This window comes from Lingula anatina, chromosome 1 (genome assembly GCF_051362555.1).
Source record: "Lingula anatina isolate TDL-2025a chromosome 1, LinAna3.0, whole genome shotgun sequence".
Taxonomy (NCBI): domain Eukaryota; kingdom Metazoa; phylum Brachiopoda; class Lingulata; order Lingulida; family Lingulidae; genus Lingula; species Lingula anatina.
The window spans coordinates 24,195,868-24,221,889 of NC_141767.1; the positions used below are offsets into that span (position 1 = coordinate 24,195,868).

Genomic DNA, 26,022 nt, shown 5'->3' on the forward strand with positions numbered 1-26,022 from the left:
ATGTTCGAAAGGTTCAAAAGTTATTAAGTTCACAGGTGTGAATGTCATCTCAAAGGACACTATTTTAACAACATCTTCAATTCAGTGAGAGCCCTTTCTGTTCTTATTTGAATGTCTCTGGAACTGGTCAATTGTACTTCATTGTAAATATGGAAATATTTTTAAAATGTCCTTTAAAATAATTACCATAGAGGAAAGAGGGAGGTTGTAGTCTCTCAAACAATTCTAAGATTAAATAACTTTTTTTTTATTTAAATGACTTTGAAGGTAGTGTTTTGCAAATTATACTTTGTGGTCAAAAGATTTTCCTCACCACTACACAAAGAAAATGAAAAGCAAAATGAAGATGTGGTTGGTTGGATAGAATGTAATTTTTAATTAATCTCCAAAAATCTGGTTGCTCTGATTCTTGACTACCCCTCTCCCTCCAGTGGAAAACCTGGATCTGAGACCTTGCACTTTTGAACACTATGCAACAATTGCCATGTAGTTTTCTTGGTTTGTTAGCAGTAATAATATATCCAAGGGATAAGATGGCCATACTCACAGATCTTACAAATTGATAGAATCTGGAATTATTAAAATTGCTTTTTTAATAGAACTGATGCAATTTGCAGGTTTCAAAACAAAACTGGATAGTTTAGAAACAAGTAAATGCAAGGGAGGAAAGGGTTGAGTACAACTGCATTCCATTTTACACAAATTGAAATACCCCTCGTCCACTCTTTTCAGCATTTTAACATGTTATAAATGACAGCCATATAAGCTTGAATAGCTCAGGTTAAACAGTATTGTGAAAACTGCAAATGGCATAATAAGAAACAACAAACTCAAAAACTTCAAATGCCAAACAGGGTTTAATTACTTGATAGATTCATTGCTAACATCTACTTGATAATGCATCAAACATCCCCATGGCCACAGAGAGCCATGAGATTATCAACTGACAAAGATTGTTATGCTACATTCAGGTATAGATTTGATATTAAACTTAACAGGGAATACATAGCATCTACACACTTGTGGCCCGTTCATGCATATCTCTCAAGTGAAATATTCCCCTGGTGGTACCAGATTAAAGCAGCTGTTCTATAAAAAAATTCACATGACTAGAAACGAAAAGTGAAAAACCCCTTTTCAGCAGCCTCAAACTAAGAATCAACTCTTCCATGACAACCAGCTATACACAAGTAAAACCAATATAACTGCTTAACACAGAACTTATGCCATAAATCTGCAAGCCTTGGGTCCAGCGTGTCACCCAAGGAGGCTAACCCATATCATCATGTAGTCTGTTCTTCTTTGTAGTCAACAGGACAACAACGAAGAACATCACACCAATAGTACAGAAAGCAACTGGTGCAGATTCCTCAAACCGTTAAGTGCTCACAGCAGTTTTAAAATAATAATAATAATGTCCCTTGCATGACAAGAAAAGGAGCAAGGTCTTAGTGGTTCAACAACCCCAAAGGCCCAACACCCTCTTCCTACCCTTGGAGCAAAGATGCTTCTTCTCTCCATAGGTCCCATGAATATCAAAGCCAGTATTTTGTATGTGCACATCATTTTGGTGAAGACAGCTGCTTGCATTGATTAAAATAGCACTGTCATGGTGTTGGTAAAAAAAATTTCTGAAAAAAGTTTTTAGATACAAGTGGTGGTGAATTAGTTTTTTAAGGTGTCCAGAACAAGTTTGCAATTCAAAAAATCCCAAAAATGATATAGCCTGACAAAATAAAGCTAGGATACCAGGTGCATGCATGGATACAATTTGAAAGCCCAGCTAAGATGCTGTGGTGGCAAAGAGGCACATTACCAGATGTTTCAACAAGAACCACTTCAAAGTCATCAAAGCCAGGCTTTCACAATAACAACAAGTGACATATCTATGAGAGATGTTTTACTGGTGTGCAAACCCAGGATCCAACGTGTCACCCTGGGAGTCTGAAACCTACAGAAACTAGTGCACACCAGCCAAGTCATCTCCAGATATATGACACATGTAAAAAGAAATACCCAATAATCCCAAGCAAACCAAGGTGATTCGGTTCCCACCCTGCTGCAGAAAAGGTGGTGCCATGTAACAATTGGCATTTTGCTGAGCAGCACACAGAGACTGTCTGCCAGGCATCCTGACCCCACTAACTCTGGTGGTGGACTGCTGTGGGATATGGAGAACCACAGTACAAACTAGAGTGTCTCAACACAAGCTTTAGGTCCAGCGTGTCACCTAAAGACACCCTGTAGAGCTGGCAAACACTGAAACCAGTCCCCAGGGACTATCATGTAGCAGTGACACACGGTTATACCGTGGTGTTAAATCTACATACTTTGTTATAGTGCCACTTGATGCTGCTGAGCATGTCCTTATCCTGTCAAGCTATGCGTCACCTTAGATCCAACGTGTCACCTTAGGAAGTCAACAATGGCAACAAAGCCACTGCAACTTAAGTTCAACAGGTAGGCATAGAAAAGAAGCATTAGTGACACCATAGAAATTATGCAGACTCCGAAAATTCATTAGGTGCCTCTTAATGAATGTACATTTACATGAGGGGACATATCAAAAGGACACGAACCCCTGATGCAAAAGTACATCACATTCTTGATGTTCTATTTTTTTGCTTCCACCTTGAAGCAAATAATGCCTTAGTGCAGAAACAAGTTGCCTCACCACTGTATGCAAACTCTAGGTCCAACATGTCACCTAGAGAGACAGCACTGTCATTGTCCATATGACCCAACCATCGACACTCTAAAAATGTCGCTGACAGAAGATGCCAGATAGACACAAAACAGGTGTAACTAATGCATACATATAATACAACTCATCCTGGAATATGTACAGATGATGATTTCAATGAGGATCAAGCAACAAACCACTGTCACTATTGGCTATTTTGTCATAAATGCACAGGCCCTAGATCCAACATGTCACCTAGGGAGTTTTCAGAAAAAATTCCATATGACGATAAACAAAATTCCTGCTGAAACAACTGATGTGCATCAATAAGTCATAGTCAGTAGACTGCCAGTGACATGTTTCATAACCTCATGATATAATCACCTGTTTGGGTCATGCAGTATGAAATGAGAAAAGTTATCCAAAAGGAAAACCTTGTGATTTCATACTGCATACCTCCAATCACAACCCCCTGACAAATATAAATACCAGTAGGAATTGTGCAACATTTAACAAATACAAACATCCAAAAATGTCAACAATACAATAAAATTGTCTACCTTCACTACTTGTAAAAATACTTGACAAATTCATTTGCATCAGAAAGGGGTAACATGTTCAACTGATATATCCCCCTTACAAACAAATGTACACACATCAATATAATACAGCATAAGCCAATATGTACAATAACAACCAAATAAGATTCACAGTTGTCATATAGAGACTCTGGGGTATCTTTCTTTTGCACTTCAGTTCATACAACGTTATTCTTCCACTGAGATCAGAATCCCCTTGAAATTTCCAGCCTATATTGTCTTCTTATATCTCACCACTGTTCAATCAATACTGAGATCAGTATCCAAAGTTTTATCTGTCTTAGAAACTTGGCACAAATAGGATTTACGAGTGCAAAACTGACCGTATGTATATGAGTTGCAAGTACACCGATTCTACATTTACTGTCTACCAGCTATCTTACAAAATGTATAGTACATCATACATATAATACAGCCTGGGGTTTATGCATTCCCCAGGTACAAAAATAATGCTATCAAAAATAAAAGTTCACAAGATTTATGTATTTACAAAGAAGCATTTTACATCCAATAACAGTCAGGGACATAAATATAATAACAATTTGTCCATTAGGTTTTATGATAAAATCTTAAATAAGCTGGTTGTCATGGAATAATCGTGCTACAGAGGCTGTCTTATTATAAGGCCATTCAAATCCCTTAATATTATAACTTTAACTGGTACCACCAATTCAAACACCCTTCACTACACACCCAGGCCACATAAATATGCTAACTACATAAATTAGCAAGGATGCATTTAAAGAAAAAAAAGGTTTGTATGCTACATATATGAAGCAATATCCATTTGAACAGTATCATTGCTGTTAACTGCATGCTTCAGCTGCTTATAAAACACACTGACAAAAGACGGGATGAAAACTGCACCTTCCATATACTTAGGAATCTGTGCATTCACACACTGGAACTTCATATTTTTTATCCAATGTTATTACGTTTCTTCACTCCCTACGTGGAGAGCCGTAATCCATTAATATTTAGCCTTATCGACAATACTGACATGAAGGAATTCATCCACTCTGTTCGGTGACATTTGTGGAAGCCATCATGACAAACAACTCCAATTCCACTGTACTTTGGGTAGTAAGCCTCCAATCTTGTACAGAGAAGTGTGCATTCAATCCCCAGAGGAAATGGGAGGTACTGATTGATCAATTTTGTTTAGAATTTCAAGCTTGTTTTTAATTTTTGAAGCATGTGATAAAAAACAGCCAAAAAAGCACTTATTTACCAATAGACAAAGCAAAATCACGATTTAACATAAAAGATTAGTCAATCAGTTTGGAATTTATTAACCCACAGGAGATTTCTCCCTTTGACCAATGCACACTTAAAAACTTGCAATGACTTGCTGATAAATACACCTTTCCTTTCAAATATTCAATGTCTTAACAGCTCCAGACAAAAGTAATTCATAGTCGTCACATAAACAACAATGCAAACTCCAATTGCTGTGCAAAAAACATATTGCACAATGTACTAGGTTATAGCCAAGATATAGTAAATATCACTTAGATCACATCTGAACAGGATTGTAGCTAGTGCAGGGTGGGTTGGGTGGGAGTGGCACGCCTGTTTTTTATTTCCAAGTTTCATTTTTAACTTTTTCTTTCAATCCATTGTATGAAACACTTGAACTGCACATAATGCACAACCAAATGTAATTTTTAAAGTGCATAAATGATGTCTCAAAATGAACTAGACCTAGAAGGAAATTGATATTATTCTGCGTTTTAATATTTTCACAACTGTTACTGTGCACAGCATATGTACAGCAGATGCTCTCTGCATCAATAGTGAGTGAATCAACAATCTTCCACTTTGCTTAGTGCGGAAAGGTGTTTGTAATATACAAAACATACACTTATATAGCACTAGGTAAACTGTTTTAATTATGCTCTCCCCTTTTTTTCTGAGACAGTTTGTAATACTAGCCAAAATGAGCATATTACGTTCGAATATTTTATAAAATAAAAACATGAAGTGCTAAAAGAAATTAAAGTAGGGATGCTCTGGCCGGGTGAGCCCAGGATTATTTTAAAGTAATTTCAGTGGTCATCTTACAAACAGTCAGATTCCATCAGAGAAGTGGCCATGGTGTTATCCAGATTTCTTCCATATCAAAAGAGATGCCACCCCACCCAACTCGGACCAGCCCTGTGGTTGTCAACACTATTTACATGACCAAACTTGAGATTATTTTATCTGTACAAGGAAGACTAGCACTCTATACTCTTCATATATTAATGCAGTAGAAATTCACGAGAACTCCAGTGTTCTCACAACTACAGTCTACGGGCCTCTTTAATATGGAGGCAGCTATGGCTCTCCCACCTAGTCCAGCCGTATGTTGCTGGGAGAGAGGAATAGCTACCTCCTGAAGAGGTCATCCGACTCTGCTGTTGGTGATGGCAAATTGTAAGCTGATGTGATGGTAAAATGACAAACAGTCAGTGCTGTATACATTTTTTAGTGAAACAGTGACCATGGTTGCATGAAGTCCAGAAAAGAACACATCCATTATGGATGTGTCTGGGAATGAGCAGGGTTGGATGTAAGTCTGTGCAAATGAATAAAGAGAAGTCTTTCGGCACAACTCTTCTTTTTTATCATTTTGATAATTTGCTAATAACTCGTATTAATGCTCCATTCTCTTCTTTTAGTCTCTGGTTATCTTGCTTGAGTGTTTCCATGAGCTAGGGAATAAAAACATCAGAAGATGATGAGCATACTACATAGGAAAATACATCTTCTTCTGTAAATCATTTACTTATAAATCTGTTATTATTCTAAGTAAACAACTGTTACATTGTCACTATTTAATAAAACACCTATATGTAAAACATCCATATCAGCAACTTACACAAAAGGGGATAAAACTCACATTAACTTATTCTTTACCATTATTAATCAGTTATTAAGTTATAATAGTAACACCAATGCAATTAACTAAATACAAAAAAAATAAAAAATAAAAAAGGTCTAAATTTCTACCATCAAATAATGTCTTGTCAACAAAACATTGCAATTAAAACCTAAGCATATGCCTCACTAACACTGCAGTAAGTGGGAGAAAGTGTTGATAAAGGATGACCTACAATTTTGAACATGTGAAAGGCTGTCATAATCATAAACAAGAAATTCACATTTAACAAACTTGCAAAGGATTTGAAGACATCACAGTTATTCCAAAAGATTAAGAATTAGAGGGAAGAAACGAGGAAGCATGCTCTATTTTGACAAATTTGTTCTTGTTAAAAGTATCCCATTCAATGATTTTACTTCAATGAATGAGGAACTCTCTTTCACCATGGTAATGCAAATTTTGGAAAGAGAAAAAAAAGCAGGCAAAGAAGGCAAGACAGATGGGCGTGCCAGATTCTATCAAATCTTCATTGATACATTGGATTACATAATTTTAACCATTCTCTTACTTTTTGTTGTTTATACTTTTCATTTTTACTTTTCTCCTGCAGCAAGCAGAAATCTCCACAACAAAGCATTATTAGGTAAAAAACAATTGAAAACAGCTGTTTGCAACACTGATTCGGTTTTGGCTTTCACTCTGAATGGGATGGCAAAATCTGAAGCATGCACAAAGTAACGGGTCTTGCAATTGGTACACATGTATATACAATGCACTAAGACACACAAGGCAATGAATGACCAAAAAATGACAATGACTACAAACAGAACCCCTGTTTAAAGATACAAGTACATCATAATTACTTAATCTGGAATGTGTGTCATAGGTTCACCGTACATGCATCTAATCTGAAAAATTGCATCTAAAACAAGTAATAAAAAAAAATGCATGCTGCATTGGATCAGAACTTTCAACAGATCACTGGGTGCAAAAATTGGGGTTGGGAAACTCAAGCACAGAACTGTGTGTTACCTAATGTTTGGATAGTCTGGCAACAACCCGAGTCAAAGCCTTATTTTCCTCTTTTAATTTTGCATTTTCTGCTTTTATACTTTCCATTTGCTGAAAAGTACCAGAGAGAAAAAGAGAGAATATAAATATGTGAAAGAATGAAAGGCCCACGTGTGACACCCAGTTAAGTTGCAAAAAAAGGTGCAAGGGAACTGAAATGTAGGGACTGTACAGGGGGACCACTAAGCATATGCTGGTCATCTTTCAAAGGATCCAGCAACTTAATGTAAGACACCAGGAAGCCCTACTGGTTTCAACAGAGATATAAAAGGTGGATGAGTCTAGTACATCTGAAGAAATGAACTGAGAGAAAACAGCTGCCTGTGTGACAAGACACTGCACTCAAGGTAAAGCATAAATAAATAAATAAATGAAGTCAAGGAGCAGCCTGCTTACCTTTAATTCTTCTTCATATTCTGATAACTTTCTTTCTAGTGCCCTTCTTTCCTGTAAGATCCAAGTATTTAATAAATGCAACAGAATTGCTCTAATTTCATCTCATGTGTAATTGAAAAGTAACATGTTACCTTACAATGTCTCTGATGTTCTTAAGGGTAACTGAATCTCTTGATGGAAGAAAAACAAAAGTACACAAAGAATACAACAGAGAACTACAAATTGTTGTTAAGCTTAATCGTAAACTTTAATTAGATAATAAGATACCTTTATGCTTCTTTCAACAGAGATCCGTTATATTCTAATTTTATGTGCTGAACTCTCTATTACTTACTCTTTTATCTGAAGTTGAACTATCTACCACCCGTGTATCGTTCTTTTGTTTTAGTTTTTCACTCTCTAACTTTGACTCTGACATTTCTTGTTGCAGCCTCTGAATTTCTTTCCTAAGTTTCTCATTTTCTGCTTTTTCTTCTTCATATAACTGTGGAAATAAAATTCAATAATGACACTAAACCTAAATATACATGTAGGTAAACCATCCATTGTTACAAAATGGACAAGAAAACTAAATAATAAATATATCTCCTGCTCAACTGGGAATATTTTAGAAAGAAAAAAAAAACACTTACCATAGCAATAAATATGCAGTAAATTAAACACCTTTTTGCAAAAACATCTACTCTCAAAATCTGAAAAGCTGGACTACTTAATTCAAAATCAAAGAGTATCAGCTAATCCTATTATGCAGTAAACTGCAGGTCAACATATACAAACTGCACGGAAACTATAAACAATCACAGTGAAGTGAGCAAAACTGATCATAACTGAATTAATTTGGAAATTGAACTTGAGTGAGACATTCACATAATAAAAAAAACTTCACTTCCAATTTGATGAAAATCCATCAACTACAGAAGATGGTGCATGGCTTAAAAAAAAGGACAGAAACATATTATCATTTCCACAGACACAGGCTTAAATCAGAAAAGTAATTTCCTCAACATCAACAGATTGATTTCAACCCACATATTATTTCAAAGGAACTTCAAAGGAATTTAAAAATTCACTTCAACAGTTATTTAAACATTAATTCTTGCAAAGAAAATAGTAATCAATGAACTGAGGACTGAGGAATTATGTTCAGAAAGAAATATGAATATTGAAATATGAAACATGCAACAGGTTTAAACCATAAACATTTCCACTGATCACCTGAAAATGCATTGCATGGTCAATTCTGATACACAAAAACATTATTTACTTTTTTGTATTCTTTTGCACTGTCTAAGGAGGATGAGCTGGATCGTGTATAAGCTGAGTATGAAGCAGGTCTTTCTCGTTCTGTCCTTTCTGTCCTGTCTGTCCTATCTGTTCTACCAGAGGAGGAGTACCTATCTGAGCCCTCTGAGCCTGCACCATATCGAGAACCTGTGCTGTACCTTGAACTGGCCTACAAGACAATAATGGTTATAAAGGAATGAGTTGAAATTAATACAATATCATTCATAGGTAAATATGTCTTATTGAGCTATGTTCTATTAACCTGTGAATCAGATGTGGGTTTTCGGATGCAGAGTACACTTTCCTTCCACAATATGAAATAAGAGAAGTTTTGTGGGCTCGTCTCCAAGACAAACCTTCTGGTCAAATTTATCATACAGTGCACTTCACACCTCTGCAATCCAAATAAACCTGTCTAGAAAGTCTGGAAAGTCAAGGTGCCCATGATTGCCTTATTACTTTTAAACTCTCCAACCACATCTTTATCCATGTGTAATAATTGCCTGCCATCATATTTTAGTGATATATAATCAAATTTCAACCACAGAAGGATGTGGTGTCCCACCTGTTACCACGTCTACCATTACATGACATTTCCAGCAAGCAGCCTCAAGTCACGGCATACTCACCATGGAAAAGGAAAGAAATGAGAAGGAATTCGGTTCCTCTGTAACATATTGCAATAACATTAAACACTGGGATTAAAATATCAAAAATAGAGATAAGCTAACCACAATTTGTAGAAATTAAAGTGGCATTTCAGATAAGACGGCATGGTCAGCTTTGGTAATTAACCTTTTTACAACCAGACAATGTTTACAAGAGGATTAACATGCCACAGCAAATTCAGCATATCCAATTTTCTGTCATACTTAACTACCCTGTGCCCTCCAGAATAAACAGCAGTTGTCATTTCTAATCCATCTCCCAGTAAATGACAGTACGAATGTCAACAACATAACTAAAGGGAACTGACAATCATCTACACAGCTGTCGAGATGAAAGAAAAATGATTTCTTTTGACATCGTTGTCATCCATCTCCATTAGTAATTGAGATGTCAACACTACATTTGACTAATGGACCTATTTACCTCATCTCTATGTAAGGACAGAAAAACCTCAGTTTTCAGCCTTTGCTTCTGCATTCCTACACCTACATGTGGGTCCAGTCAACTCATGTACAGTATAAAATGCTGTCACCCCAATTGCACAGTGACAACTAGCTGTTTAATATTTGATTTGATATACATAAATAATGCAAAATTACATGCTGTGAGCATATTATAAACCCTTAATCTGCTCTAAACTGCCTTGCATTCAGAGGGATATTCATCCAAATCTGATGATTATTGAATCTGTGTAATGTTTTGTAATCACTTAAAATGCTGTAAAACCAATTATTTCCTGATGTGTTTATTGCATTTTTTGCCTGGGTTAATAAAAGTTACATTAATGTTTAGCTTTTTCACACTAATTCCCACAGTGATGTGTGTTAACCAGTTCCATGTGGTGTGTATGTAAGGTTTTACTCCTGACATTTGAAGGTTGAAGTTTCTGCATTAATCATGTGTTCATTTTGATGGCGAAAGCAGATTACAGCTTTTCCAAACTTGGCAAGAAACCTTATTTTTGACCTCGAAAACTGCAGCTAGAATTTCAATTTAGAAGATGATTCATCTGAATGTGTTATCTTTAATTATTGTTTGTTTTACATTCTAAAACTAGACTGCTGCAATAGCATAACCTTTGACAGTAACAACTGGAGTTATGTAATGAAACCATCTTGCCTTTTAAATGCCAATCCAATCTTATATATAGAATGTATGACTATATATTCATATCTCCACTATGGGGGTTCTTAAAATATGGAAATAATATGGGGATAGCTAGCTGTAGGATGAATGCTCTTCAAAATGATCTAAATACCCAAATGAACTGATATATCATCTGCTTCAAACTTTCCAAGGCCAGAGAAAGACCACAGTTATCAGAACCTTTCCTCTTCGTTATCTCTACACAAACAAGTGTGTATAGCATAAAACATAAGATATCTTCTCAATTTCCTAGAAGAGCTATGGAATCAGTTAGCCTAATGTTACACAGATATCTCAATGTACTAGGACTACCTCCAACTCTCAAACACTTGCCTTTAAGATGGACTTCAACAAGAATCTGACATTTAGCAAAGAAAATAAAGCTAATCTTAAAATAGGTCCAAAGTTAACAGAAGTTAGTAAAGAGACTTTGAGATGCAGCACACCTTGGAATATCTATCTATATTTAGATTTAATCCTTTTTCATTCCCAAACAACCAGCATGACCCAAATAATATACAGACTGTAGACTGTACCCCAATCCATCATATCAATTATATAAACATCCTGCCAATATACCTGTACACTTCTATTTGGGCAGTACATCACTACAGAGCAAGCCATATACTATTATATAATAATAATAATAATAATAACATATTCCGAAAATTCAAAAGAACTCAAAACATTTCCTTACACTTCCTATACTTGAGAGGCTACTTGTGGACCCAGACCTGGACTGGTAACCTGGTGAATTTAGTCCTGAGGAGTAATTATTTGGAGCTAAAGTCGACCCATACGAGCCTGAGGAAGAGCCAGAGGCCCCAGTTCCACCATAACCAGACGATCCAGAGCTGTACGATCCAGGGATGTATGTTGATCCTGTACTACCTGTCCCATAGGAACTGGAACTGTAAGGACTCGAGTATGACCCTGGCACGTATGACGATCCATGTCCACCTGATCCATATGTGGTTCCATATGTGTATGGTGAAGTATAGGAAGAGCCTGCACCTCCAGTATATGAACTAGCTGGACTATAACGGCTGGAGCCATATGATCCATATCCTCCACCATAAGACATACTGAGGTGCCAAGTTACGGATTATTACTTAAATTACTGGAAATATTCTGTGGTCTGATAAACAAGTTCCAATGCCTTCAAACTTCAGCAAACATTGCCCAGGGATTAACACAGCCAATAATAGGATCAGCATCCAATTCTGCAAATCAATCTCATCCTATATAGTGATGTACTGTTGAAGAAAAGTTAACCATGTATACGTCTCAGCTGCTTCAGTAATGATATTTATGGCACAGTTGGTATGAAGCCAGACAAATATCCATGTCTGTCTCACCTGTTCTCAAACTATTCAGCTTTCTGCTAATGTAATCTTTTTACCAATATACTATTTAAAAGGTGAGGAATCTAAGTGAAAATGCCATAAAACTCCAAGGTTACTCTCCACCTTATTATTAAACGAAAGACTGATGAATCAAATAATTCCTTCGAAGAAGTATCCTTGAAACGAGATTCACTACCTGGACTGGTGCACTGAAAATCACTTTTTTCTGGCTGAAAGTTTATTTCCAGCACAAGTATCCAAAGTGCTCACTTAGTTGTCCCTTCCCAGCTTCAATATCAAAGTGCACTTTGGTTTCACCTTGCTGCACAATTCCTCCAGTTATTTACCTGGGCGCAGTGCTGTGCTTACTCATCATAGTGTTGAGATAAAGTTCACCCCCACACTGAGAGCACGACTGGTATTAGCACTTCTCTTTCCTCCCTATACACAGGGCTATGTTGTATACAGACAGGCCCAAATAGAGCCCCAGTTCTTGTAATCAATACTTCACCCAATGACTTTTTATACAGGGATTATACAACTTAATCCTTAGTCCACCTGAGGCAATATTATTTACATTGATATTTCTGCCACTCTCCGTCCCTGATCCAACTGTGCTTATACAGTGACATGTTTGGTCCGTAACCTTTAAAATAAGTCCCAACCACAAGTGGCAATGCAACAACTGGTGCCTTTCTGGAATATACTCATGAAATAGGTAGGCAGACAAATGGATTTTTAATAAATATGCCTTAACCCCTACTGCCAGGACTACACCAATGCAAATATCCTGCCAACATTCTTCCTACAGATGTTTTCAGGTACCGTCTGCATATGTAAGCTGACCAATCCACCTGGCTACCAGCAATGGAGCAGTTAAATGTAGGGCTAACCATATAGTAACAACATATCAGCATCAATTGTGTTGCGGCTGGGTGCATTCTATAGAGCAGGCCGATTGTAGCACAATCCTATTGCCTTCTGTGCAGAAACCATGCCACCTTTTCACATGCTTTATATACAAGAACTACATCTGCATTTGTTGGGTCAAAAGGTCAGTTGGTTTTAGAAAGGAGCTACTTTTAATCAATTCCAGAGATGAATACAGGCCTCAAAATAAAATTTCTTCCTTACATCCATACTGTTTGAAAAAACTACATCCTTATTTTCCTCCTTGAACCCCCTTTGGTGCATATACTTTCTTCTGTATCAGCACATTTCATGGGAATGCCCACCCATAGCCATCAGTTCAGCTACCTTGTACTGCAGCTAATTCACACCTTTTGAGGGACCTTTTCACCTTTTTATAAGCTTAAGAGAAGGACTGATTAAAGAGAAGAGAAGACTTTTTCTAGAATTGCTCAGATGCACCTTTAAGGTTTTATGCATTATTCAACATTTTGAATCCATATTACTTCAAATTTTATGTGAAAACATAGACATTACAAATAAACTAATTTTTTCTTTCTGTTCACCCCCCAAAATTCCCTGCTGGAACTCGTGTGAATTCAGATGAGGTAATTACATGCATTTCCCTTTCCATACTGCCAACTATTCAGCTCCCTTTATAAAATCCTCCCATGCACTTGAGTGCACTCTAAATATTTATACGTTTTATATGCTAAGCTGGTGCACCGGACTTGACAAAGTAGAGGTAAAAATACCTAGCTAATCTTTAGAATTCACTGACATCTCGCCAAATAATGCAATTAAAATGCTCGAGGGCGGCAAAATTTAGGGTAGAACAGCTTTCAATAGGAAGCACACACACATTACTGGAAATGGATACAACTCAAAGTAAACAATGCATTTTGTCCACATAGTAAATACCAAATAAAAGGATTATTTGCAGACCCTATCCACATTGTAAATATTGCATTAACCACAATCTTGATTTATGAATCAACATCAATACAACACATTTCTGCCCCCCTCACACACACATCTATACTATCGAAAGTGATACTGATGGTAACAAAGATTCAAAATTACAAGGTGACAGGGCACATCATGGCAAGGTAGAGCAGAAAAATCCTTTACCCCTTCTATGGTATTCCAGTTATCAGATCGGTCCATGGCTAAGGCCAAATACTTTCTATACCAGTCTTACATAACTGTATTTGGTTAAGCAACAAATGCAGTGTGTTACAAATTTAAACCATTCTGCTTTGCAAATATAACATCAAGTAAGTAACCAGAAATGAGAAAGAGTAACAGAGATCACACGTTTTCATTCAACAATATAAACAACTGTTAAAACTGACTTCGTGATAAATACACCATACATAACAAAGCTGAAACCTGGTTATTTCCTTCTTCCATTCCGTTATAAAAGCTTACTTTTTACTTGACTATTTTTATAAATTTCTTTGATGGTCAAACATATATTTTTTTCCATTCAAAATAATCTGATTTACTTGTTGCTGTAATAGATATTGCTCTTGATATCTTACTTTGGAATCCTTTAGCCCTAAACATGTAACTATGCATAATATCTACAAGAAAGCATTGCATTCTGAATCAATCATTTCAAATATTGAAGCGAGAAACATACATCAACATATTATGGAAATGCTACAGAGAAGCATGTAACAATACCACTGTCACACTTTGCAAATACCTCAGAAACAATAATCATTTTAGGGATTGTGTTGGATAATCTATATCACACCACTGGTATTCTGACAGGGTGGAAGAATTTACTGAATTTGTAGCAGAGACTTAAAATGTCTGTTGACTCAAAGTAACAGATTACAGAATGCAAAAAACAGGAAATACCATTTATTTCAAAGCGTAATCCATGCTTGATACTCACATCTGTCCCATTTGTCCCATCTGAGGCTTCTTTTGTTTCTTCTGTCTTCTTTTCTCTGTTCTTTTCTGCTTCCTAAAAACAACATAAAACTAAATAACCAGAATTCGTAAAGCTTCATAAAATAGAGGCAGTCTTTAAGCTTAAGGGGTTATTTCTCTCCAGCATCTCCCCAAGTCCATGACATGTTTAGTCTTCCATCTTTAGTGCAACCAAAATATTTTATCCTTAAAATGAAAGCTTACCTCATTAAAATATACAATGCCAGTAGACCTCCTTTCAGTTCTTTTTCTTCTGGCACGTATGGCGGACGATTTATCCCTGGGGTCTTCTGTAAAATATGACAACACTGTGACCAACAGCTGAAACTGATACCAGCTTTTGATATGTCATAATAAGTTCCTATCACCAAAGCTTTTAGCAAAATGTTAGTTTTTTTACTTAGAAATGTAGATTGCATTAATCCACCAGCTATAATGTGAGCATATCAACCAAGTAAATATGAACAAAATAGTAACTGAGTACTCTAAATACAGAAACTGAAAATCAAAGTATTTCATGCGATTTTCTGCAGCAATCTACAAATACAATCAATGAGGTAGCAATCACTGTGGGAGATGTAATCAATGGAATCATGCAATAACATCATGCACATGGAAGGAACATGCAGGCCTCGTGTGTCAGCAATGTGGTGAGTGTAAAATGTACTGTTCCCCTGGGCTATACTGCCAAGCAAAGTTGCCTTTACCTTTGCTTTCCTTATCTTTTTCCTTCTCTTTTTCTTTGGTGTCCTCCTTCTTTTCTTCCTTTTTATCCTCCTCTTCACTTTTATTATATCTACACCTATATGAAGGAGTCCTATTAAGACCTGTTGTAGTGTCTGTTAAACTAGATGTGGTTGTAGAGTTTGTGCTATCAGAGAACTGTGAATTTCTTAAACTACGTGGTACATAACCTGGAAAAAGACAAAAATGGGGCATGCAAAAGTCTCCAACATGCATTAAAAAAATACAGTGAAGGTACTGATATTCCTGTGCACTGAATTCTGTTAAAAAGTTAGTTATTCTCGCCAATGTGCAATTTCTGATTCATGTCGATGATAAAAGTGCATTAAATAAATGAAATCTCTCATCATCAGTGTAAGAAATACCAGATAAAAATTCTGAGATGAACTCTACATGCTTACAACAGGCTAGTGGCATCATTTTTTTTTTTTCAGTCAACTCTGTAACTTTTGTTGCTGGACATTCCAGAAAATTTGAGGTCTGCACACTTTACACACTTCAGTTAACGAACTAGCATGCCACATATAGGAAAGAATCATGCTTTGGGACACTTAACAGTACTTGTAGTATACAACAATGATCAGGCACACTGTACAGTTGCAAGTACTTTCAGTAGAAAAAAAAATCGTTTTCCAGTGAGTCAACTTATAAACATGGGACTTATGGACAGAGTCATATTTTAAGGCTTGTTCTGGTAAATATCTGTGTATGTTTCCCTGTGTTGTTTTACATGTGTATTAGGTATAACCACAGAAATAAAGAATTGCGTATAAAGCAGGATGATGGAAAATCTACAGCATGCCAGTTCTGGGAAGTTTTACTACATCCATGCCACCCCACCCTCACTTTTAGCACAACATTTGCCACAATTCAAGTTCTCATTAATTATTCAAAAGTCTTCCAATGGAGCAAACAAGCATGGCATTTCTGCTTCGGGTTCAGCATCAATATTGACAGGCAATCATTACAAGCAAAAGGGAGTGACAATGGGTCAAATAAGACAGAAAATGATATAAGGAATAAATTGTTCATACTACTCTAAATGAGCTACTATAACTAATCCTGTGCTGACCTGAGTCATAAGTGCTAGCTGTAGGTGCTGCAGTTGCTGTATTTGTATCTCTATTTTCTCTTGTCCTTCTTGCACTTCTGCTTTCATCCTGCAAACGAAAATAATTAGATAAGAGTTAACCGTAATTTTTGCACTTCCAAGATTTCAATTAGTTTGAAAACTCATCTTAAGCATGACAGACACCATGACCTGTAGGTCAAGTACCCCATAAACATGGATCACTGCAGATATCTTTATCCTTAATTCAAATGCACAATTTCATGCACAGATGTAACAGTCTAAAGATACCTCTTCTAAGGCTTTCCGCCGTTCTCCACGACTGCTACTGTCCTCTGTTGCACTCGGTTTTGTAGCTTCCTTGTCTTTAGCCGTGGCTGCAGGTGCTGGGCCTTGTTGAGTCTTCTGTTTGGCAAGGACTTCTTCTAAGTCTTCTAGGGTCACACCCTGCATACAAAAGATTTTAGGTTATAAAATAAACAGGATTTTAAGTAGATGCTAAGTACTCCAGTCTTTTTTTTTTTTTACAGGACACCATCAAATTGTACCCTATAATAGTTCTATAAATTAAAATTTTTTAAAATTATATGCATTATACCTCCTGGTATTAGGTATAATAGTAAATTTACTAATTATTGGTGTACTCATTCATTTATCGAATAAGAACTAATACCAGTTTCTCAGAATACATTACCTGTGTCGACCTTCTTGTCTCCCTTGACCTCTTAGCCCTGGCCTTTCTCTGAGTTTCGCTCTCTTCATCTCTAGCAGGAGGCAAGTATGACCTGAGAAAAGAAACATCACTTAACTTTCTCCACATGCAGTTATTTCTTTGAAAGATTTTTTAATATATATAAAAATGCATTCAAAGACATATGGATATAACAGTTTCTATGTAGCACTGATCAATCAACCTTACATACTAGTGTGTGATCATCAACACAATCTCCACATAGCGCTAAAAAACTCTGATGATGAACAATGCACAGGTGATAGAGATGGTGAAGAAACAGATGATACTTCAACTCGAGGTACGTCCCCAATCCACTTATAATACTATACTTCACACCACACAAGACTAATGCAACCACATCAAATTCCATTCAACTCCATTAATTACTAAAGATCCTCTGTGATGACTAGTGTTTTGTCTCAATGTTTACCTCCTGACTGGAGTGGTTGTGGTGCCAGTGGTAGCAGTGGCAGGGGAAGGCAAAGTGATGGTATAACTGACAGAGGTGGCATCGCCATTTTCTTGCTGCTGCTGCTGCTGCTCCCGTTCCCGCTCTCTCCTCTCGTTCTCCATCTGCCTCCTGCGTGAATATGGCACATATGCTGACTGTGTTAATCCGCCCGTGGAATTTTGTAGTGAGTTCAGGTAATTGGCAGTATAGTTGCTACGGGTGGGGTAAGGGTAGGTTATCCTGCAAGCATGTGGCAAGCACATGCAGAAAAAAAGAAACGGAAACATGCATTGGTTAGAGGGACATCATGCACCAACCAGGGACATTTAATGAGTAATAGTTTCAATAACATTTTAGCAGTCTACTTGGTATATTAAACCTTCCTGCTCCTACAAATCAAAAACTATCAAAATCCAGCAAGTGTAAGTGTTACCATGACTGATTCATCTGATGTATTAGAATTTGTCAGGTGTCCATATTGTAATAAGCAAATTTATAGAAGATACAGCAATGTCTTTATATATATATATATATATATATATATATATATATATATATATATATATATATGCTACTCTTTTAATCTATCCATGTCCCAAACCATCCAAAACTGACACTAATGCTTGTACAGAAACTATGATAAAAAGCTGCTATGTAACAAACATCATGATAATCAAGCAAAAAATTATCTTATGTGAATGATATCATCAAATTGTTTCCATCTGTTTAATTTTGTAGGGTGAACCAATGACGTACTTGGAATACTGTGATTTTGCAAAATCTGCGCTTGCTGGTGGTATTCATTTTTTTTTCAACTTTTTATAACTATTTGATGTTTTATAAAGCAATGATTGATGGAGATTTAGAATCAGAAACAAAGCTTTTCAATCAAATCCTACTGTTAAGGTATTTGTCATATATAAAAATAGCCCCCCCCCCAAAAAAAAAAAAAATTAATTCATTAATTTCATCATTCCAAATAAAAAGTTGAATTTAATATAGAAAGGAGACATAATGTAATTTGATATGGCAATAATTATTTTTAAGCAGGTTAAATTGAACAAAATTTATTGAGACAAAAGGAATAGGGTGGGTCAAAAGGAAAAAAGCAAAAACAATCCTTTAACTGCACATACCCGTAAGCCCATCTGTGTCTAATAAAAATTTAACATACAAAAATAAAATCTCATGAAACAATCCCAATTAAAATAATCCAAATAAACATGCTGTTAACATTTGCAACAAAACACACTGAACAGGTCACTTTTAGAATTATCTCATTTCAATTCAAAATATAAAATGCACTGTATCAAAACTGAACCAGCACACATGCACATTTTGCATTCACTTTGTTATGCACTTTCCTGAAATCAATTCCCTTTTTGAAAATTTTTAAACAATTGAAGTCAATTCTATTTTGGAAAATGTATGAGAAGGTGATTAAAAACTTTTTTGACAAATGTATAAAAACAGTGTGGTTAAAACTGTGCAAAGGTCTAGTATGACAGTAAAAACTAATGTCTGTAATGGCAGCGGCATGTTTCAGAAAAAAATCTGCCTTAAATCTAACATGGTGAACATACCTATCTCCTCTCTGCCTCTGCTCCAGACTATCCTGTGCAGCACTGCCAGCATATGTACCCCTGCTTCTTCCTGTAGTCTGTAAAACAAAAGTTCAATATTTCAATTTATGTATTTCACTGCAGAGATTTTCACTCACTCACCTGTACTATTCTAGAAAAGCAAGTTGCTGCTATGTCATAAGGAACAAACACACAGACAAACAGGTTAACAGAACAATGAAACATAAAAAAGAGAGACAAAGGCTAATGTTTTATCATCTAAGGGCAATAGAGTTAACAGAAAAGAGAATTTCAGTATTCTGCAACAATGGAATCGCCTCTTTGTTATGTACATACACAAGTGGGTGCAATAAAATATATCAATATTTTCCTGCAGGCCGACTCAGTAGACAAACACACACTGGGTAACAAATACATCAACAATAACAAAAATCTGCAATGGTACAGAAATGAAAAATAAATGAAAAGCTTTCTTAATTCTGCCAGAAAGCATTCTCCTCCACAGTGGAGGCACACACCAGAGTCCTGCTGACTTACTTCCTCTTTCTTCTCGGAGGCCAGCCATGGACTAGATGCAGACCTCTGTACTTTAGACAGCGTGTCAGTCTCTGCATCCTTCTTGCTCTCTGGGACTGCGCTGGAACTACCTGTTTTCCTGAGACCAGCTCGCCAGGATGCAGGTCCTGCATCGGAGTCAGACATCCTTTGTAGTGGTCTTGGGGAGAAAGTGGGAGCCTGAAGCAAACATGCAAACATGTCAGGCCAAAACTCAAGGGTTAGTGAACAGTCCAAGGTGTTTCTGTAATATCTGGCAAGTTTGACATGAGATGATACAATGACAACTCATTTATTTCCAGCCACAAAATTGTTTTTGCTACTTGGTAATAATTAAAAACAAGAACAAAAGTATTCAAATTCACCAGCCAGATATTACAGTTGTTTCAGGAAATATGATACTTGGGTTAAAAAAAAAAAAAGATCATGCTTTATATCGAAGGTCTGATCTTCATACCCACACTGCAGGTTACATGCAAATTCTCAAGCTTTATTTTTGAGCACAGGCATTGATGCTCTATTCAAATCATGCTAAAACATCAAAAGGAATGACTTACAAAAGTGAAACAGTGTTTCATGTCCTCTGTCTACTATATTATATGTGGTCTAAGATTTTTTTTTTCTTTTTTAAGTTTCACAAAAAAAAAGGATATTCTTTGTAGTGATAATGATTCAATGTATGCCTTTCAACTACTGTACAGAGCTAACACCCAGGCAAGAAATTATTTCTACAATTATTTCATGCTCTTACAGACTGAAAAATATTATGATTTGATACCTGAAAATAAAACAAGGTTTCTGTGATATATATTCTTTTAAGTTTCCTCATGTTAGTTATGTGAGAATCAGTGTGCAATGAAAGAATATAAAGTGCCATCAGTGCAATTATTAAAGATGGTCACTCTGAGCACATGTATTGTTTGTGATGAGCCATGAGTCCCATGTGTTTTAGCATTCATTATCTCTAGCAGTACTGAAGCCAGTAGATAATAAGGAGACTATCCTAGTACATAACCAATTTCAGTCAATACTATCTACTGGCTTATGTCTGCACCAAATAAGTAACTATGTGCTTAACCTGAGCATCTTGAACTTGACCTTTCCTTTTACACAAAAAAACGGAAAAGTATTGGATTTGAATAAAATGAGAATGTACTGAAACAGAATGTAATATGTTGGCACCATGTGTTTTGCTAAACAAGGTGGTATTTTTTATAACTGTGGCAAAGATGATGCATGCACAAAGACTGTTACCAACACAAGGCTAACCATGTTCATTCTGGCATATAAACTTTTTTCCACAATAAATGTTCTTAAATTTGTGCAAGGAATTAGGTCACCTGTATCTCAAGACAGCGCGTTCAGTTCTTACCTGTCGTTGGCCTGCTATCCTGGCCGGAGCACTGGACTGGCGCTCAAGGTTACTGTGTAAGGTTGCTGGCTGAACTGAGGCCTTCAGAAGCAAAACAACACCAAAAGCAGTCAGCCAAACACCACAATCGCAAGTATGCAAACAACAGATTAACACTCAGGGAAATTGGCTCACCACATTTGATTTCATAACTAATTCTTTTTTCATAATTTTTTTCTGAAAATTTTATTTTTCTTACAAATTTCTTTCAATCATGTTTTGAAAGTGAAAAAGAGAGAAAGTAAAATATTGAGTTTTCCTTTTTTACAATGGATCATCAAAAATAATAGAGAAAATGAAAATTTTTCATAATACTACATCAAATGTGTTAGCCGGTCCTCACGCAAGAAGATAGGGAGAACTATAGCAGAATGGAATCTTCAAAAGCAATACAGAGAAGTCACCACTGAGGTATTTCTGGCAACTGAGCTGTAACTCTAGTATTAAATAAAATATAACTCATATACAACATTTGACTTATGACACCTAAACTAAGAAACAAAAAAAATTCCTCTGAAATAAAATGACACCATGCAGCCTTTTTCAGTATAATGTATAAAATCATTACTTAAGTCTGGCCATCATGTAAATTTCTACAAGCATGAACTGCAATACAAATCTAAATAAGGCATAGTTACAACTCAGTTCATTTACTGTTACTTGCAAAATGATAACAATGGAGAAATATACCTGTAGCAAGAAACAAGCTTTCCACAGAAGAGACCATCTTGGCCATACTGATTTCACTTACTTTGCAAACATTCTTTTCCTATTCCTGACACAGAACCTTTCCAACTTCTGCTCAATTCCACTTGAGCGAGCAATTGTCAGCTGATGTTTCAGTAAAATTAATGATTCTTTCCAAAGAACTGGTTGTATTTCCCAGTTTAACATGTTTACTTCGAGACTGAATTTAACAACAGGTCATGTTTCCAGGAATACAGTCAAGGTGTGTCAGGTTGGACAACCCCAACACACCAATTAAAGAGATTCAAAAAAGCTGACACTGATAATCACTCAACAACAAATGACAGCAGAAACCACGTGACTCCATGCTGTCTACGTCTGCCTACCTGATATGCTGACCTTTCAAAACTTACTACTGCAGAGTTGAACAGTCAAAATAAATGTTCTTCCATGACTTGAAAATAATGCTTATAATGTTCCAGCTAACCTTTAAATATCACATCAAACACATGATTCACCAGCTCAACTTTGAAAGGGTACACACTGTATCTTACCTTTCTTCTATAGATGCCTGACATTTTCCTTTCCACCTAAATTTTCTTAAATTCCACACAAGTTTGTTTTTAAAATCATGTGAAGTGGAAAAAAATTCCATTTTTGAATTGCCACATGGTGCAAATAAATCTGACACATGTTGGAAATATATCATATGGGGGCAATTTCTTTCAAACTCAATTGTTTTACATTATTTTCAAACGATGGTTAAACTGCAATTCCAGGCTGTATGCTGAGCAAAATGACACCAACTCACAAGCAAAGCACACCTAACTATCAAAACACAGTCTACATGTGGCAATATGAAGCAATGGGCAGGAAATTATTTTCTTATGATTCACTAGAAAGCAAATCAATTTTTTTTTTGTGATTGTGATAATGAGAAAAGCATTTCCATGGGGCAACCTATAAAACAAACTTACCTGGCCTCTAAATATCCAAGAACCAGAGGCACAACACCTTAGTCTGTCAGTGCAAAGTGTGGTGTGAATTTACAAAACATGGCTATCCAGACTGGGTCAATATATCACTTCTGAGTGTACATACTTCTTAGAGAACAAAAGCTTTCCTATTTATTCTCTCTCTCATGACAGTTTATTCAATCATTTTTTAATACCAAAGATAAATATTTATCATTTTTAGGTACATTCAGTCAGTAATCTGAATATTAGATAAGGTTAAGAAGGATTTCAGTCTTCAGGAATACTACATATAATTGATTCTCCAAGCTAGCCATGTTTTGATATTCTGCAGTCACCCCTTCGGATCTTTTTAAATCAAAAGGAATCATAGTATACTGGCAAATAATACAGCAAATGCAATACTCCACCAGAAGTAGTTCCTTATTCACTAAGTTCCCCCATACCTTATCTTCCGCTTCCCTCTTTTCCTCATCAGTTAATGGCTTCTTTTCTTCACTAGTACCAAACACCTCATTCTTATCCCCATCTTCTCCTTTCTTATTCTGTTCAGGTTCTTTCTCTTTCTTCTCACTGTCCACAGAGGGACCATCTCCAATTTGAGGTGGCAGAGGCAGTTTAAACTCTGTTGTAATCTCCTCTATTTTAGGAGTGGGTGCAGGTTCAGAGATTTGAGGTTCAGGTTCTGTTGGAGTCTCAGCAGCAGCAGTAGTGGTAGTTACAGTATCCTTTCAGAGAAGCAAAGAGAGCAGAGACATAAGCATACACAAGCAATGGCTGCCAACAAGATTACAGCGACATAGTTTAGTATACTGATACAAGCAATGTCTACTAATAACCCTTAAGTCCTTAGCAATTTTTGCACAATGCCATAACCAGATGTAAATAAAGTGGAGAGTCTATGAAGATGTGCATCCATTGTGTGGTTCACTAAAATATAGTCTAGTTTTTTTTTTTAATCAACAGCTATGTGATAATATAACACAATAAGAATTATTACTGTACAAGCATAAGTGACGTCATTTGCATAGAAGGGACTAAATGACTACTTTAAATGAATTGTACAAAAAAATAACATACCTGTTGATTAAAAAAACTATACAAATTGAATCAAATCAAAGTAAATGTTCTTGAAAATAGATAAATGATATATTCTAGGAATTGGTATAAACAGGGTGCAGATTAAGCATTAGGCATTGTAATTTGGGGAGCAGGGGGTACATCTGAATATAATTACAATATTTTGCTTCTACAAACTCGAGTTTTCCATCCTGTAACAAACCAAAATTGCTTTACAAGGAAGTAAAGAAAACCAGACCAGATGTAATCAGGTGTAAACAACATGGAAAATCTTTGAAAATGTGTATCCATTGTGTGGTTCACTAACCAGGCAGTTCACCTTCACCTCACCTAATTTAGTATGAAGTGAAAGGAAATGGTTCTGCACCCTGTTCAAAATATGCATATGTATATATACATTAGTAAAGTTACCGCTCATGTTGCCGCCACCTCAACCACTAGCTGAAGTACCACTATCTTTATTTCCCGCACACCATAGCATCAGCAACATAAACTACAGATATGTTTGACTGCATTATATTTCATAGAGCATTTCTAGCATCTAATTGTGAAACTCATCATAACACTTGCCAACTAATTGTATGCCTTTGACAGCATGTCCATTGCCATGGACTTAATGCACCAGTACATGCTGCAGTTTACTAAAATGATAAGCTGACCAATTATGAATATCATTTATGTGAAAGAGGTAGAGTATCCATTTTGGTTAGCTTATGTTAATATTATATCTGATCCCTGCACCCCAAATTGTTGGTGAAGTGGCTTAATTATCCCTTACCTGGTATCTGTTAGGTCACACTAGTATTTGTTATACAATCACCCAAGGTCCTTGCATTTCAGCAAAAGTAAACTGTCCAATAAATTACTCTGAACTCACCTGCACTTTCTGACATTATCAACTTGTCTCAATCAATCAACATACCACCATGTATTTTTCTACAACAGTGGTATGCAGTGTGAAAAATGTTATTACTACACAGCGCAGAATATGACCAACCCCTGCCACAACCAATCTCCAGCTTTTGTAGCATCTATGTGATTTGCCTGCTCCAGTACTATGAAGAACACTTACCTGTGCTTTGGCTGTGGCCTGTTTATTGATCTCATTCTGTTTTTCTGCAAATTGTAAAAATATGAGTAAGACACTTCCCTTACTTATGCAAACACAACTGTAAACAACATTCCAGATCACAAATTATGTTATTCTCTCTCTCTTTTTTTACACTGAAACATGCTATGATATTTAACCCAGGGACAAAGAGCTTTGATCTTATCCCACCAACCCCTTCAAATGGTTCAGATATTTATTGTCAACATAACAATCTTTCAGACTTAATAGGACCAGCAGTGGAAATGGCCTCGGTTAGCTAAATCTTAGATTTAGACTGAGAAAAGGTAGACTTATTACGCGACCTTAGACCTATCTGGCTGCACTGCAAGTAAAAAAGGAGAAAAACAACTACACCCATAAGGTAGCTACCTGTTTCTGAGTCAGAAGATTCAATTTCGTCGTCCTCCTCCTCACTACTTTCTTCACTACTAGAGCTACTCTTCTTCCCATCGTCTGTGGGCTGGTTGAGTAAGGCCTCAAGCTGCAGGCGTTCTTGATTTACATTCTGTGATATTATGTGCTGCTTCTGATCTATACTCATTCTGGTGACAGATGTTCTAAACATAAAAGAAATGACAAATTTTAAATATTCACTTCAGCAAAAAAAAAAAACTTAATTTCACTTGACAGATTTCTTCAATTACAATTTACTCATTTTTGGCGATTTATTAGAAAATCTAATCTGAATATAATTTCATATTTGACACAAAT

At 36.2% G+C, this 26,022-nt stretch overlaps 1 protein-coding gene across 12 annotated transcripts in view; it reads right to left on the minus strand.

The window, feature by feature from the left end:
* Nucleotides 1-838: 838 nt before the first annotated feature.
* LOC106178432 (protein phosphatase 1 regulatory subunit 12A) overlaps nt 839-26,022 on the minus strand; it is a 33,548-nt gene continuing 8,364 nt past the window's right edge. The window contains exons 8-26 of one of the 12 annotated variants that reach the window (XM_013561590.2): nt 25,681-25,868; nt 25,273-25,316; nt 23,567-23,848; nt 21,421-21,501; nt 20,031-20,228; nt 19,494-19,570; nt 19,047-19,064; nt 17,890-18,150; nt 17,421-17,511; nt 17,018-17,173; nt 16,730-16,817; nt 15,621-15,827; nt 15,118-15,203; nt 14,876-14,947; nt 8,880-9,068; nt 7,950-8,099; nt 7,616-7,666; nt 7,181-7,270; nt 839-5,978 (exon numbers count right to left, since the gene is read on the minus strand). In XM_013561590.2, coding sequence (XP_013417044.2) covers nt 7,181-7,270; nt 7,616-7,666; nt 7,950-8,099; nt 8,880-9,068; nt 14,876-14,947; nt 15,118-15,203; nt 15,621-15,827; nt 16,730-16,817; nt 17,018-17,173; nt 17,421-17,511; nt 17,890-18,150; nt 19,047-19,064; nt 19,494-19,570; nt 20,031-20,228; nt 21,421-21,501; nt 23,567-23,848; nt 25,273-25,316; nt 25,681-25,868 — 2,329 coding nt within the window. In that variant the 3' untranslated portion in view covers nt 839-5,978. The remainder of the gene's footprint in view (nt 5,979-7,180; nt 7,271-7,615; nt 7,667-7,949; nt 8,100-8,879; nt 9,069-14,875; nt 14,948-15,117; nt 15,204-15,620; nt 15,828-16,729; nt 16,818-17,017; nt 17,174-17,420; nt 17,512-17,889; nt 18,151-19,046; nt 19,065-19,493; nt 19,571-20,030; nt 20,229-21,420; nt 21,502-23,566; nt 23,849-25,272; nt 25,317-25,680; nt 25,869-26,022) is intronic. The other 11 variants (XM_013561594.2, XM_013561595.2, XM_013561593.2 and 8 more) reach the window with 11 other exon arrangements.